General features: G+C 33.7%; 2 protein-coding genes and 2 pseudogenes across 3 annotated transcripts; 2 read left to right on the top strand and 2 right to left on the bottom strand.

The window, feature by feature from the left end:
- LOC107013460 overlaps positions 1-16,163 on the bottom strand; it is a 24,616-nt pseudogene extending 8,453 nt beyond the window's left edge.
- On the top strand, positions 1,667-3,635 carry LOC107012752 (extensin-2-like). 2 transcript variants are annotated; one of them, XM_015212671.2, is made up of 2 exons: positions 1,667-2,302; positions 2,357-3,635. In XM_015212671.2, the coding sequence occupies exons 1-2, from the start codon at positions 1,687-1,689 to the stop codon at positions 3,313-3,315; spliced, it is 1,575 nt and encodes a 524-aa protein (XP_015068157.1). In that variant the 5' UTR covers positions 1,667-1,686; the 3' UTR covers positions 3,316-3,635. The 2 variants fall into 2 exon arrangements, with proteins under 2 accessions (XP_015068157.1, XP_027770958.1); XM_027915157.1 differs by having other exon boundaries at positions 1,667-3,635.
- On the bottom strand, positions 4,496-7,611 carry LOC107012751 (annotated as a pseudogene).
- LOC107012753 (extensin-3-like) lies at positions 8,625-9,905 on the top strand. Its single transcript, XM_015212674.2, has one exon. It carries the CDS (start codon positions 8,710-8,712, stop codon positions 9,676-9,678), a length of 969 nt encoding a protein of 322 aa, XP_015068160.1. The 5' UTR covers positions 8,625-8,709; the 3' UTR covers positions 9,679-9,905.
- Positions 16,164-17,238: the final 1,075 nt, after the last annotated feature.

Raw genomic sequence — 17,238 nt, 5'->3', positions numbered from 1 at the left:
TATATATATATATATATATATATATATATATATATATATATCCTTTAATATATAGTTCAAGAAATATAGTTTATCTTTATTCTTAACATATTCATGATATGTTTGTCTTATTATTATTATTATTATATGATTATAGTTTTTTTATACTTATGATATGTTTCGTCTAGAGTAAGTCATGTTTTATCTAGAGTAAGTCGATTTTTAACAAAATGTAATTCAATTAGTATGAAAATATTTTTGTCTATATATTTTAATGTGATGTCTTTTATTATGGATGTCATGTCTTTATTTATTTTTATTTTTTTCATTTGAAAGTGTAATTTTTTCGATAAATTTGATGGTAATACCACCCAAACATTTTGTAATATTTTTCTTTATACGTATCTTTTTTTATAGACAATTTCTTTTTTGATTATTAAAACTTATGTTTAGTAATTAAGATATATTAATTCCTCTGATAAAATAAAATGTTTATTTTTCATGAAGTATTTAAAATATCAAACCTCCAACATCCAACACAAGATTTTCATGTTATATTTTGTGCAGAGTTATATTCTTATGTTAAATTTACATATGAAAGGACTTAGATTTAAACTTAGCTATATAAATTAAAATTTTCTGATATCAATTAGGGGATAAACATGCGATGCACATTTCGAGAACTAGTGTATATATACACATCTTCATACAATCATAGGTTGAGATATTTAGGGATTTTGTAACATTGTTTCCTTAGATAGATTTACTTGTACACCTACGAATAGCTCACTCTTGGAATAAATTGTACCATTGTGTCTTTATTTTACAATAAGCATACACCTTCTTTGTCATACTTCCATTTTTTGGATTGTAATTATACTTAAATCAACTTTTGAAAAGAAAAAAACTATATATATATATATATATATATATATATATAAAAGAAATAAAGAGTCATTGGAATAATACAAATGCTTATTAAATTCTTCTCTTCAAAGACAACTCTTTTCATGTCTGTCAGAACATTATTCTTAATAAAATAAATTGCAATTATTATGCTACTTCAACATTGTGGTTTCCATTAAGTTAATAAATTAACCAACAACTCATAACATTATGATATTCATTAGTAAAAGATTAATCTACTTATGTAGTTATTTGTAAATTGTTACCTCTTACACGTTTTAACTAATAAATAAATGTCATACCCCATGAACGTGAAGAGGACAATATTGTTATCAATCTGACTTGAGTAACCAGAAAAACAGATTTGAAGACGAAAATATAGAGTTTGATTAACGAAGATTCAACTAAAGTTAAGACATATCAAGATGTTTTCGATAGAAGGTGTTGTGAAATCTATTTGTATTTAGCATTCGTGACTAAAAATATGTGACATTTGACTCTAATCTTTTTACTTGCAATTTTTTATACTATTTCTTTTACTTCCACGATGGATGGAAGTTATGGCATTCCTCTTCAAAATCTTCTCATTTTTTTTATGTTTCTAATGATTTGTCAATCATTAGAATAACTTTTAAGAAAAAAAGTTGTGGAAAAATGCTTCCCACTAAGTATTGACCAAAGTTTTTGATATGATAATAGTGGCTAACCATGAAGGATGTCACTTTGCTACTATAAAAACTAGAGATCTCAACTCAACTATGCAACACAAGTTTTAGTTTTATCCTTTTCTTTACAATCAAAATGAGAAGAAGCTTAGGGAATTTGGGGCAATTGCCTCTATTAGCATTTGCTTTGGCAATTTGCTTTGTAGCTAGCACTGTTGTTGCTGATTACTCTTATGGCTATACTTCTCCTTCACCTACTTACACCACTAAGAAGTACTACAAATCACCATCTCCATCTCCATACTACAAGAAACCGGAGAAACATGCTGAACATTCTCCGTCACACTATTACAAATCCCCTACTCCTTCAAAGCATTACTACAAATCACCGGTAGTAGTGAAGTATTACAAATCGCCGGCTCCTTCAAAGAAATACTACAAGTCGCCTTCCCCTTCAAAGTACTACTACAAGTCCCACACCCCTTCAAAGAAGTACTACAAGTCACCATCCCCTACAAAGTACTACAAATCTCCACCGCCTGCAAAATACTACAAGTCACCTGCTCCATCAAAGCATTATTACTACAAGTCACCATCCCCTGCAAAGTACTACAAATCTCCGTCGCCTGCAAAATACTACAAGTCGCCTGCTCCATCAAAACATTATTACTACAAGTCACCATCCCCTGCAAAGTACTATAAATCTCCGTCACCTGCAAAATACTACAAGTCACCTGCTCCATCAAAGAACTATTACTACAAGTCACCATCCCCTGTAAAGTACTATAAATCTCCGTCACCGGCAAATTACTACAAGTCACCATCCCCTGTGAAGTACTACAAATCTCCATCACCTGTAAAATACTACAAGTCGCCTGCTCCATCAAAACACTATTACTACAAGTCACCATCTCCATCACAATATTACAAATCACCCGCTCCCTCTAAATACTATAAATCGCCGCCACCACCACCAACATATTACAAGTCACCAGTTTATTACAAGTCTCCACCACCACCACCAACTTATTATGAGAAATCACCTTCTTACTACAAATCCCCTCCACCTCCACCATATTACAAAGAATCTACCCCTTACTACAAGTCCCCTCCACCTCCACCATACTACAAAGAATCTACCCCTTACTACAAGTCCCCTCCACCTCCACCATACTACAAAGAATCAACCCCTTCCTACAAATCCCCACCACCTCCACCATACTACAAAGAATCTACCCCTTACTACAAGTCCCCTCCACCTCCACCATACTACAAAGAATCTACGCCTTCCTACAAGTCCCCACCACCTCCCTCATACTACAAAGAATCTACACCTTCCTATAAATCACCTCCACCTCCCCCATACTACAAAGAATCTACGCCTTACTACAAGTCCCCTCCACCTCCACCATACTACAAAGAATCTACGCCTTCCTACAAGTCCCCACCACCTCCCCCATACTACAAAGAATCTACCCCTTCCTATAAATCACCTCCACCTCCTCCATACTACAAGGAATCTACCCCTTCATATAAATCTCCTCCACCTCCCCCATATTACAAAGAATCTACGCCTTCCTACAAATCCCCACCACCTCCACCATACTATAAAGAATCTACCCCTTCCTATAAATCACCTCCACCTCCCCCATACTACAAAGAATCTACACCTTCCTATAAATCACCTCCCCCTCCACCAAAGTACTATGAGCAATCGCCTACAAAATACAACTCACCACCTCCACCATCACCAATCTATTATTAGCAAACTCCCACCTATGCCTCACCCCCATCCTCGCCAACGTACCACTAAACATTCAATAACTCTATTGTTTCCATGATTTTTACGGTCTATTTTGATTCCATTTCCCTTCCAAAATTTAATGTATGTTAGTCGAAATGATCGACTTTATTTATCGTGTGTTCGATATTGTTTTGTTCAAATAGTTTATATGATGTATTACTTGAGAATTAATTAAGTATTCCTCATTGTATCAAGATTAATAGTTTGTTATTTATTTTCTCTTCTTTGTGTAATAGTTTTGTATTCAAATCGTTAAATGAAATGAGGTGGTATTGTCCCTAGATAATTTCTTCCCTGCAATAATTTGTAACCTATCTAATTTAAATAAAATGGTAAAATCTACTAAAATTATAAATAAATTTTAAAATAGAGTAAAAATGTGAAAAAGTTAGCATAGTTTTCAGAAATGCTAATATATGACTATGAAATATACAATCAACTTTATATAATATCATGATATACAACTCAACTACAAGGCCTAAAAATCCAAAGATTAGTAGAAAACAATATATCATATGTTCCTCTTAAGAAATAAATATATTAAGATACATTTTCTTAACATTATAATTTGAATCTCTCTCTACAATTAAACGAGTTGTGTTTGGACCAATTTATGTGTATCGCGACTATTCCAATCATGTTATTTAGACTATTCCGATCTTGCTTGAGATGAAACCAAGTTTTAGATATAAAAAAATGTTATTTAGACTTCATAGGAAAGTTACAATTGCATAATACAACTCCAACTTTGGTTGGGTAAATAGTTATCTGTATTGGATATTTACATCAAGTTGATATAATTTATCGTAGTTAGATAATTTAATAGAGTGAATATATTAATTAATTAACTAACCATACACATTATATTATACATTTACTAATTTAATATAAACACTCGATCCGCAAATTAAAAAAAGAAAAGACTTGGAAGAAGATGATATGGACTTATACATTCTTTCTAATTAGCACACTTGCAAATTATTTTTTCAACCACCAAAAAAAGATGTCACCGCTAATTAATTACACTAAACTAATATTTATTTGGACTTTGCTATGATCTTAGTGGTTAACCATGAAACCATTACATTAATTTCAAGAAAGATGTTACTATAAAAACCAAAGATCTTAATCATTTATGCAACAAAAGTCTTAATTAGTTATATCTTTTCTTTTCTCCAAAAATCAAAATGAGATAACTTACATAATTTATAATTTACTGAACTTTGCAGCCTAATTAAATTAGCTAACTAATAATTAGGCTGAATATCTTACTACATACACAAACTATTGATAAACAAAACTCATGCTTTTGCATTCAAGCAACTCACTAGACTTGAATCCTAAAATTTCAAAAATAAAGAATTAAAGTTAAGAGCTTTAAAGATGGAGGAGGTCAAAAATACATCGATATATATATATATATATATATAGAGAGAGAGAGAGAGAGAATAATCTTCTTAAGGATAAATATGAATTTGAATACATGGAGGTCGCTACACACTAATATCTTTTGTTGTGTTTTTTTGTTCTCGTAAAAATTTTGTGTTCCAAGTTTACAACCATTCTCGACAACCATGCTGGATATTGAGTTGACAACATTATGTATATGATGGACAGTCCAATAACAAGCCCACAACCATAACCCATGAGAACTGCCTGCCAATTGATCATTGGTGAATCATCTTCTTCTTCTTCTTCTTCTTCTTGATAGAGCTCAACTGGAATTGTCGCTTGTGCTACCCTATCATCACCACCACAATCTCTTGAGGGTGGCAATCCACGTAGTCCATCATTTCCTAGGTATGAATTATTCTCAAACGTATCAAATTGTTTTCCTTTGGGGATGCATCCAAGAAGATGATTGTGAGAGAGATTTAAGACTTCAAGTGACGTGACACAAGTTGTTGTGGAATTTCACCATCTAATTTGTTGGATGAGAGATCCAATGATTCAAGTACAGACAATCTGTGCAGTGATGCTGGTATATGACCTTTTAATACATTATGAGAAAAGTTCAATGTACGAAGTCCAACTAGATCTCCAATAATGTTTGGTATATGACCTTCAAATCTGTTCTTTGAGAGATCGATAATTATTTGTGTAGTCAAAACTTGAGGAAGTTCACGATCCAGTCCCTTCGTTGTTACAATCAAAGAAGAGTCGTAATAATAAGAAAATATATCTGCTACATACTCTCGGTTTCCACTGTTCTCACCAATTTTTTTCATGGCTTGAAAATTCTGAAACAAGCTCACTGGTAAGTCTCCACAAAATCCATTGGATGAGAGATTTATGACTCGAATTTGAGCAAACAAGTAGTTTGTCCTTATAGGGCCATAGAACTTATTTGATCTCAAATTTAAGATCTGCAAATGAGTTAGGTCTCCCAACCATTTTGGAAACGTGTCATTCAACTCATTGTAACTTAAATCTAGAAGTTCCAATTTTTTACAATTGATCAAAGATTCTGGAACTTTCCCCTGTAGCTTATTCCTATCCAATTTAATGATGATGAGTTGGTTTCCGATATTAAAAGTTGTATTAGTTGTCCCACTAAGACTATTGTTGCTTAAATCCAAAACTTCAAGTTCACTCATCTCACCCAAACATTGTGGGATTGTTCCCTCCAAATTATTGCTTCTCAAATTTAGTAGTACTAATGTTTTCAGATTGCAGATAGCTGAAGAAATATGTCCACTGATATTATTGCGCGAAATTAGGAACTGCTGGTTTAGGAGTGACTTTGGAATAGGACCTTCCAGCTTATTTTGTTCTAGACTAACGATATACAATGTTTTGGACTTGAACTCCTGAATTTTTCCACTGGAAGTGTTATCACTCAAGTTAAACACTATCAGTGAAGGAAGGGAGAATATCCAGGAAGGTATAGTCCCATTCAAGTGGTTTGATGACAAGTAGAGTGATTGTAGATTTCGTAGTCCACTTACGTTGGATGGAATTGGACCAGTAAGGTAATTGGACGAAAAATCTAATAATTCAAGCTGCGTCCAGCTTCTGTTAGAGGATAAGAACTCAAGTCCGCCATCCAAGTTGTTATTTCTAAGTGATACCTTGTTGAGTTTTTCAAATATGGTGGAGTGGGAAATTGGTCCTTCAAGATGGTTATTAGCAAGGTCCAAAAACACTATGTTGGTGAGATTCCATAGAGGTTTAGGAATAGGCCCTGACAGATTACAATAACCAATGTTCAACTCATGAAGTGAAGTTAGATGGCTAAATGATTCAGGTATCCTATCAGCAATATTCACACTATGGACGTATAACTTCATGAGTGATGCACTGCTATTCCATTTTGTTGTGGGAAACCTAACAGTAAGCTGGGGATTGAATGATAAATCAAGGGATTCTAAGTCGGCTCTTTCGGGCAATAACCCACGTAACCCTGTGTTAAAAAGTGTTAAAATTGCTAAGTTAGAAGAGAAATTTGAAGGAATGGTGGAAGAGATGTTCACAGAGTTAAGGTTGAGCTCTCTTAATTAGGTCAAGTTCTTAAGGAGCAGTTCAAAATTGTGAGGTACAAGACTAAGCCCATATTGATCACCGATACAAAGAACGTGTAGTTTAGAAAGGTGACAAATTTCGGAAGGGATTAGACCTGTAAAACCTGAACGCGACAAATCAAGATGCATCAAACTAGAGAACTCACCAAATTTAGGTGAAATGAGCGATCCAGTGAAGTCATTAAAAGACAAATCAAGCCTTTTGAGATTGAAGAGTTGAAAGAGGCTACCATTGGAATGAAACTTGCCTTGAAGTTGGCTGCAACGGAGATCAAGCTCGATCACTTGTCCTGTTGTCTTCTCACAATGAACTCCATCCCATGAGCAACAATCTGTACTCTTGTTCCAGAAAAGAGTTCTTGGATATGACTGAATCTCTCGGCCTGTTATCATGCTGAAACAATAATCAAAAGCATTATGATTAATGGTGAACATGTTCTGGAATTGTAGAAGAGCAAGAGCTTGATCTTCAGGACACAAATGAGGTGAGGATGACAAGAAAGCAAGTTGATAGAGAAAGGTATATAGCATAAAAAACACAAGTTTTACACAACCCATTTCTGCACTAAAAATGATCAAAACTAATCAAGTTGGTAGAGAAGAAATCAAGAAACGTTTGTTTTGTGTGTCTATTCAACAATTTTGATGACATATATATAGCACAAATTTAACATATGGCCATTCATTTGTGTCTCACAAGTGAATGCCAGAAACTATCAATAGTTCACATTCTTAAGTCCCCACCACTTACATATATAACACATTACACATGCATTTTGTGTGATACCTTATTATAGACAACTTAATTGGATTGCAGGAATAGGACCACCACACAACTCAAGAGTATTATTTTACTTGGTGTATAGACTTTGAAAGAAACATAACAACTTTATATCTTATGATAGGACAGTCACTTTGCTAATGCATTAAGGTTACACTGCCACTCTAATGATCTGAACACAGTGCCTTACATAGTGCGCCAGCTCGAGCTTATTTTCCACGACAATTGGCCTGCTGATGGAAGACAGTGCAGGAGTCCATAAATGGCATGTTCTTCACAGATTCTTAAGTCCAACGAGATGATTATGAGAGAGATTTAAGACTTCAAAGTGACATGAAATATGCAAGTTGTTTCTGCATCCCTCTACCAATTTTGCTAAATGAGAAATCCAATGATTCAAGTACAAATAACTGGCCGGTGCAGTTATGCTGGTATACAACCTTCCAAGCGATTAATTATGAGATAAGTTCAACGTATCGAGTGCAACGAGATCTCCAATAATATTGTTTGGAATATGACTTCAAATCTGTTCCTTGAAACATTGATGATTATATTTAATTTGTAGTCAAAACTCAGAACAAATTTAAGATCCAATCCCTTTGTTGCCATTAAAGAATCATAAAATACTCGCGCTCTCATCAATTATCATTTATCTTCATGGCTGGTAAATTCCCACTAAATCAATATAGATACTTTTAAAGATGTAAAGATTAAGTAAGAATTCGTGAGATTACACGGGTATGTTGTGGTAATCTAATTTCTGTATATCGTTTTTTTTTTTGTTGTTGTTGTTATAATATTCAAGTAAACATATATATTATTTCTAATTTAGCCCACTTGCAAATTATTTTTTCAATCATAAATATTTATGCTTGCCACTAATTACACTAAACTAATATTTATACTTTGCTTTATCATCTTAGTGGCTAACCATGAAAGCATTACATTGATTAATCTCAAGAAGTATGTTACTTTGCTACTATAAAACTAAACATCCCAACAAACCTATGCAACACAAGTCTTAGTTTTCATCTTTTTTCTCCAAAAATCAAAATGAGAAGCTTTGGAAATTTGGGGCAATGGTCTCTACTTGCATTTGCTTTGGCATTTTGCTTTGTAGCTAGCACTGTTGTTGCTGATTACTCTTATGGCTATAGTTCTCCTTCACCCTCTCCATATTACAAGAAACCGGAAAAACACGTTGAACATTCTCCATCGCATTATTATTACAAGTCACATGCTCCTTCAAAGCACTACTACAAGGCACCTGTTGTAGCAAAGTATTACAAGTCACATGCTCCTTCAAAACACTACTACAAGACACCTGTTGTTGCGAAGTATTACAAGTCACCTGCTCCTTCAAAGCACTACTACAAGACACCTGTTGTAGCAAAGTATTACAAGTCACCTGCTCCTTCGAAACACTATTACAAGGCACCAGTGGTAGTGAAGTATTACAAGTCACCTGCCCCTTCAAAGAAGTATTATAAGGCGCCAACTCCCTCAAAGTACTACTACAAGTCACCATCACCTGCAAAATACTACTACAAGTCCCCATCACCTGCAAAGTACTACAAGTCGCCTGCTCCATCAAAGCACTATTACTACAAGTCCCCATCCCCTTCAAAATATTACAAATCACCCGCTCCTTCTAAATATTATAAATCACCAGCACCAAAAAAATATTACAAGTCGCCAGTTTACTACAAGTCTCCTCCACCACCACCAACTTATAATGAGAAATCACCTTCTTACTACAAGTCCCCTCCCCCTCCCCCATACTACAAAGAATCTACCCCTTCCTATAAATCCCCACCCCCACCCTCGTACTACAAAGAATCTACCCCTTTCTATAAATCTCCTCCACCTCCACCAAAGTACTACGAAAAATCACCTACAACCTATAACTCTCCACCTCCACCAACCTATTCCTCACCACCACCACCTCAGGAGTACGAGCAATCCGTCATCTATGCTTCACTTCCACCACCACCAGCATCTCCCCCACCAACATACTACTAAACGCTCAATAACTCTATCACTTCCATGACTTTTACATCCTATTTTAATTCCATTTTTCTTCCAAAATTTAATGTATGCTTGTCAAAATGATGGGCTTTGCTTATTGTTTATTTGATATTGTTTTGTTCTAATGATTTGTATTATGTATTACTTGAGAATTAAGTAAGTTTTCCTCATTGTATCAAGATTAATAATGTTATAAATTGTATCTGAATTGTTAATTGAAATGAAGTGGTATTATCTCTAGAGAATTTCTTCCTGCAATCGTTTGTAGCCTATCTACTTAAAAAAAATATAGGAAAAGGATATGATATATATACTCGTTGTGAAAGTGACTCTTTGACTCATGACTCATATATATCTACTAGTTTCTGAGCACGTGCTTCGCACGTATTTTTCATGTGAATTTTTATAGATACGTTAGAATGACTAAAATTTTATGGAAATACATATGTAAATTGTAATGAATAATAAAATGTAACAATTACAAAATAAGAATAAAGACTTACGGCAATGAAACATTCATAGAAAACTAAATTAAGAAGTCTAACAGAGAGAAAAAAGACAAAAATATAGACATTATTCTTATAAGATTGATGTATATATAGATGAAAAAATAAGTACAAAATTAGTACATAATTCTTTGAGTTTTTATTGACTCCTTTCATATCCTATCAAATTCAAAAGTCTTCGTCATCTACTTTTACTATAGAATAAAAATAATAGCCTAATAATCTTGGAGGTTATGAATATGAAAAGATGAATAAATGAAGAATATGAAAAAGAATTAAAGTTAGCAAATCATGTAGAAAGAACAACTAAAGTTCTTATCATGTAATTAAGCATCAATGAATTTAAATTTGTGAAGCTAGAGTCATTCTTTAATAATAATCAAGAGGACATTATCAATGTGTGTCTCCATTTTGTAGATTTACACCCTTTAAATTATTAAATTTGGTTATTTATCATAAAGGATAATACTTTATCCATATCAATTATATTATTCATGAGAGGGGTTAAGGAAAAAGTTATAAGAAGAGGAAAAGTAAAGAAATTTAGGTAAAGATTTTTTTTTTAAAAAAAAAAATTATTATATACATATAGATTATAGATGATAAATATCAATAAATTAGATATATAATTAGGAATTAATCTTAGGAAGTCTAAAAGTCATTAACATTTAATTAAATTTATACAATCAAATATTGAAATATTTTATAACAATTTAATTTATAGAAGGGTAAAACCGTAATTCAACTCTCAACTTTTTGGTTCATGCTTTTAGTAATATATGATATGATACTATTATATGAATGACTTACATATATCTTTTTCTACTAACGGAAGTGAAAAGGTTATTCTTAATTTATTTTTTAAAAAAATATAATCTACATGGGGTTTTGATTCTTCTCACACACTTTTTTTTCACTTTTTAGTTCAACGACTAATTTAAATTTATTATTTTGATGGTCAAATTTATTTATGCTTCACTAGTTACTTCAAATAATGCTACTCCTGAAACTCACAAAAATACTTCTTTAAAGCCTAAGAAGAAAAAATTCAAGAAAAATAATGGTAGACCTCCCAAGAAAAATAATTGTGAAAATAACCAAGAACAAAATCAACAAGTTCAAGAAAAGGGACCATGCTTTGTTTGTGGCCAGAGTGGGCATATTGCTCGATTTTGCAGATTCCGGAAACGTGGTCCTAACCCTCAGGCAAACGTTACTGAAGAACATTTTGTGACGGTGATTACCGACATAAACATGGTTGAGAATGTTGATGGATGGTGGGCTGATTCTGGTGCAAACCGTCATGTCTGTTATGACAAAGACTGGTTTAAAAAATATACTCATTTTGAGGAGTCCAAAACCATCATGTTTGGTGATGCTCACACTACTCAAGTGCTTGGAAAGGGAGATGTTGAATTGTGTTTTACTTCTGAAGGGTATTAACATTGAAAGATGTACTTTATACTCCTTCTATGAGAAAAAATTTGATGTCTAGTTTTAATCTGAAAAAAGCAGGCTTTAAACAGATTATTGAATCTAATCAATATGCAATAGTGAAGAAGGGTATTTTTGTGGGGAAGGGGTATGCATGTGATGGGATGTTTAAGTTGAATGTTGAGATGAATAAAACTTCTATTTCTGTTTATATGCTTTCTTCTACCAATTTTTGGCATGCTCGTTTGTGTCATATTAATGATCTTTATGTTGGAATCATGAGAAGTTTAGGATTAATCCCAATGGTTAAAAAGAATTTTGAAAAGTGTGAGACTTGTAGTAAAGCTAAGATCACTAAAAGGCCTCATTTTCAAGTGGAAAGAAAAACTGATTTGTTAGAATTAGTTCATACTGATATTTGTGAACTTGGTGGAATTCTAACTTGTGAAGTTAATAAATATTTTATCACTTTTATTGATGATTTTTCTAAGTTTACATATGTTTACTTGATGAAAAATAAAAGTGATGCTTTTGAAAATTTCAAAACTTATCTCCATGAGGTTGAAAATCAGTTTGGAAGAAAAATAAAAAGAATTAGAAGTGATAGAGGCCGTGAATATGAATCAAATGAGTTTAATTCTTTTGTTAGATCATTGGGAATAATTCATAAAACTACTCCTCCTTACTCTCCTTCATCTAATGGAGTAGCAGAAAGGAAACAGAACTTTGGTTGAATTGACTAATGCCATGCTTATTGAGTCACATGCACCTTTGAATTTTTGGGGTGAAGCTATTTTAACTGCTTGTTATGTGTTGAATTGTGTGCCTCATAAAAAGTCAAAACTGACACCTTTTGAGTTGTGGAAAGGTTACAAGTCAAGTTTGGGATATCTAAGAGTTTGGGGTTGTCTAGCCTTTGTGAGGCTAATGGATCCCAAGATTACAAAGTTGGGTAAGAAAGTTACTACTTGTGCTTTTCTTGGTTATGCTTCAAATAGTACAGCCTATAGATTTTTTAATCTTGAAGATAATATTGTAATAGAATCTGGTGATGCTATTTTTCATGAAAATAAATTTCCTTTTGATACTAAAAATAGTGGGGGTCAAAGGATTGAACAAAATATTTTGTCACTACCTAGTTCTTCTACTTCAACTTTGAAAAATAAAGAAGTTGTTGATTTTGAGTTAAGAAGAAGTAAAAGAGCTAGAGTAGAAAAAGATTTTGGTCCTGATTTTTATGTGTTTAATGTTGAAAATGACCCTCTAACTTTGAAAGAAGCATTATCTTCACATGATTCTATATTTTGGAAAGAGGCTGTAAATGATGAAATGGAATCTCTAATTTCTAATAAAACTTGGAAGTTAGTTGATTTACCACCGGGTTGTAAAACAATTGGTTGCAAATGGGTCTTAAGAAAAAAGTTGAAACCGGATGGTTCTATTGATAAATACAAGGCTAGTTGCAAAAGGTTTTTAAACAACTAGAAGGCCTAGAAATTTTTGATACTTTTTCTCCGGTAACAAGAATTACATCCATTAGACTTTTAGTTGCTATGACTGCAATTTTTGATTTGCAAATTCATCAAATGGATGTAAAAACTGCTTTTCTAAATGGAGACCTAAATGAAGAAATTTATATGGACCAACCCGAGTGTTTTGTTGAAGCAGGCCAAGAAAGCAAAGTATGTAAACTTACTAAATCCCTATATGGCTTGAAACAGGCACCAAAGCAATGACATAAAAAGTTTAATTCCTACATGATTGAAAATGGTTTTAAAACAAATGAGTGTGATAAGTGCATATATCATAAGTCTTGGAATGATTCACATGTGATCATTTGCCTATATGTTGATGATTTGTTGATCTTTGGCTCTAACATGAATGTTATTGATGAAGCTAAAAATGTTCTTAGAAGCCATTTTGATATGAAAGATCTTGGTGAGGCAAATTTTATTTCTTGAAATAAAAATAACAAAAATATGTGAGGTGATTTTCCTTGACCAATCACATCATGTTGAGAAAATTTTAAAAAAATATAACTTTCATGATTGCAAGCATGTTGCTACTCCTTTTGATTCAAGTGTTCATTTATTTCCTGTTGAAAGTGAAAATGATGTAATAAATCAAAAGGAATATGCTAGTATAATCGAAAGTTTGAGATATGTGACTGATTGCACTAGGTCTGATGTTGCATATGCAGTAGAAGTACTTGGCAGGTTTACAAGCAAGCCAGGTAATGTACATTGGCATGCTATAACAAGAGTTATGAGATATTTTATTGGAACGAAAAATTGTGGTTTGTTCTATGAAAAATATCCTGCTGTACTTGAAGGCTTTTGTGATGCAGATTGGAACACTTTGTCAGGTGATTCCTGTTCTACCACTGGTTATGTCTTTACTTAAGGTGGTGGTGCTGTTTGTTGGAGATCAAAAAAGCAAACTATAATTGCTAACTCTACCATGAAGGCTGAACTAATTGCTTTAGCTTCAGCTAGTGAGCAAGCGAATTGGTTAAGAGATTTATTGTTTCAAATTTCTTATTTTGAAAAACCAATTCCTCCTATTTTAATTCATTGTGATAGCACCGCTGCAATTGGTAGAGTTCAAAACCGTTATTACAACGGTAAATCCAGACTTATAAGGAGGAAACACAGTAATGTAAGATCGTATTTAAGAAATGGTACCATTAATGTTGATTATGTCAAATCTTGTGATAATCTTGCAGATCCTCTTACTAAGGCCTTAACAGGAGAAAAGGTCTGGAGCACATCGAGGGGGATGGGATTGAAGCCTACAAATCCTTGAGTCATATATGAGGAAACCCAACCTGGGAACTAGAGATCCTATAACCAGTTTCAAAGGGAAAAACTAATCATATGATGACTTGTTGTGAAAAATGCACTATTTTTTTATTCCCTCCCTATGATGTGAGTGCATTGTTTCCTGTAGTTTGTGAAGGTTGAGTTGATAAAACTCTTAATGAATATTTGTAGCCCGTATAGGTGGAGTGTTAAGCTTACAATAGCACTCTCGACAGATTTCACCTATGTGATGTGTGGAAGTAGGTCGCTTCCTATGAGAATGAGGCTTATTCTCAAATGCACTCATGAAACTGGGATAGCACATGGCCATAACGTGTTGGCTATTAAAGCTCATGTCAACACCTTGATTATTATGTGTGAGCAGTGATATTTTATTTCCCTTAAGCAGTCATAGTTCAAGTCTGAGACCACTACGACTTTGGAGTAAAAGTTACTGTTTCACTAAGTGGAGGTTCAATGCAGAGCACACCTTCATTATGCATAGTAGTCTTCCTTCAGCTGATATACTCTCTTATCTAAATATTAAAATGAGTGGGGGATTGTTAGGTTATTAGCATTTTAATATTAATATTAAACATATTAAATTACTTTATTTTGGAGTTATAAGAATGACCGTTGGTAGGCATTTGTGTCTTAAACTACCAATTTAATCATGCTATTCATCTTTGACTTGGTAGTCATGTAATGCCATTACTTTTGGCTTTATTGGCTGAATTCATTGTGACATAAAAATATTGGAATGGATAACTTCTACATCATTCATTAGCATTGGTTATCCATCACTTTATTTCATTCTTAATTCTTCCATTACTCTTTGTAACCTATGTAACTCCTATTGTAACCTATGTAACCTATGAAATTCCTAAGGTCATTATCTTCACTATTTACTATCTCCATTATCTTGCTATTCAATACTAGAAAGATTTCTTCTAGTATAAATAGTAGTGGTCTTCATTTGGTTTGTAACACACAACACACAAGAGAAAAATATAGAGTGAAAGAGTAAGTCAAAAAGAGAGTTCTTATTAGTTGAAGGGAGGTGTTCTTTTTGTGGAGCTTTAGACTCAACTCTTGTCCAGAGTTGTTGAGTTATCTTTTGTTTATAGGCTGTTGTATCTGGAGGGGACAAGTCAAAGAGAACTACTGCTGGACCGGTGAAAAACATTTGCTGCAGTGGATTTGAATCTCCTTAAAGAGAGCGAGATATCCGTGCCTCGGCCTTAAAGAGATTTATTTTCTTCATTTTATTTTCAATTGTAATCTTGTATTTTTTGTTATCTAGTAAGTTTTTTTTTTTCACTAACAACTAACTTCTGTTTCCATTGAGTTATATTTTCATAAGTTTCTGTGATTGAACATATAGAAAACGAAAAATCATTCAATGTCGAAACCCTAGGGTTCAGAGAATGGAGGAAACCTTGAGCATCCGGAATGGATTGGCTGTGACAGAAGAGGTTGATTGTAGTATCGGACTCCGCAACGGATTGAAGGAACTTGAGGATGACACAGAGGCCACGAATACGTAGGAAGGAGAAGTCAGCACGTGCATCACTGAGTCCCGTGCGGAGTGCGAGTGCTCAAGCGAACTTATTAGCTCCGACACCACCGACGGAGATTCCGTCTGAGATGCAGAGTTCGAATCTCTCTCTGTGTCTTCACAGCTTTTTCTAGCTCGGCGTTGAATAGAGAAATTGAAATCTGAAATATGTGAATACATTTCAGATTTGAGAGATTTTAAATTATTTATTGAGGGCTAGGAATTAAGTGAAATTAAAATGTAAGAGCAATATTACATACTATTAATTGGGTGCATGAGAATTGGCCGTTGGTGCCTCTAACCACTTAAACCAAATATATATATAATTTCATTTTATTTTTTAAACAAGAGGTTAAAAAACAAATTTAACTAAGTTTCTGTTTCTATAATTCTTGAAATTTGGTTACATAAATAGTTATAAAACGGACTGTTTGGGTTTGAAATTTCTGCATTTCTAAATGAATCCTTCCCCTTCAAAAGATTTCTGTTAATGGCTGATAACGAAAACAACTCTGCTCTGGTCAATCACGGTGTTCATGAGGGTGGCGGCTCTGTTAACAAGGACACAAGTCTTTTCCAAGAAGAAAGTAAAACTGTTGTTGATTTTAGAGACGCATTCGCCGTGGAAAAGAAGCGTTACTTTGGGTTAGATGAAGTTATCAGTCTTGCCAATAACCTGAATACCACCAATTCAAGAACTGAAAACCAAAGTGAAACAATTCCAAACACACCACTGATGGTTTTAGAACATGAGGAGAAGAAGAAGGGGAGATACTCGATGCTAAGTTCAAGTACTGATCAATTTGCTATCCGCGGGAAGAAACTGGAAACACATGAATTATCGGTTGAGGAATTATTGAAGGCGGATCAATGGAGATGGAAAAAGCATGGGTCGAATCAAACTGGCCGAAAGAACTACTATACGTGTAATGAAGTTGAAGATTGTCCAGCAAAGAGACATATTGAGCAAAGCTCAAAAGATCCAAACAGGGTGATTGTAACTTACAGAGGCCAACACAATCACCCTCCTCCAAAGTCCTAAGTCCTAACCAACAAACACATTGCAATGGAGAGCCCAAATGTTGCTGCACCAGTGGAAGACACAAGTCAGTTTTTTACAAGAGAAATCCTTTCTAACTCGACTACTACTTCGTCTTGATCTAGTCATTGAAACTGAAATTTTCCGATTTTTTACTACTTTCTAATATAGTAATCAAGCTTTTCCCTTGGCATCCATGACTATCATTTTCAAGAA

This window comes from Solanum pennellii, chromosome 3 (genome assembly GCF_001406875.1).
Source record: "Solanum pennellii chromosome 3, SPENNV200".
Classification (NCBI taxonomy): domain Eukaryota; kingdom Viridiplantae; phylum Streptophyta; class Magnoliopsida; order Solanales; family Solanaceae; genus Solanum; species Solanum pennellii.
The sequence above is the reverse complement of the archived record's forward strand: the minus strand, read 5'-3'. Positions and strand labels throughout refer to the sequence as shown.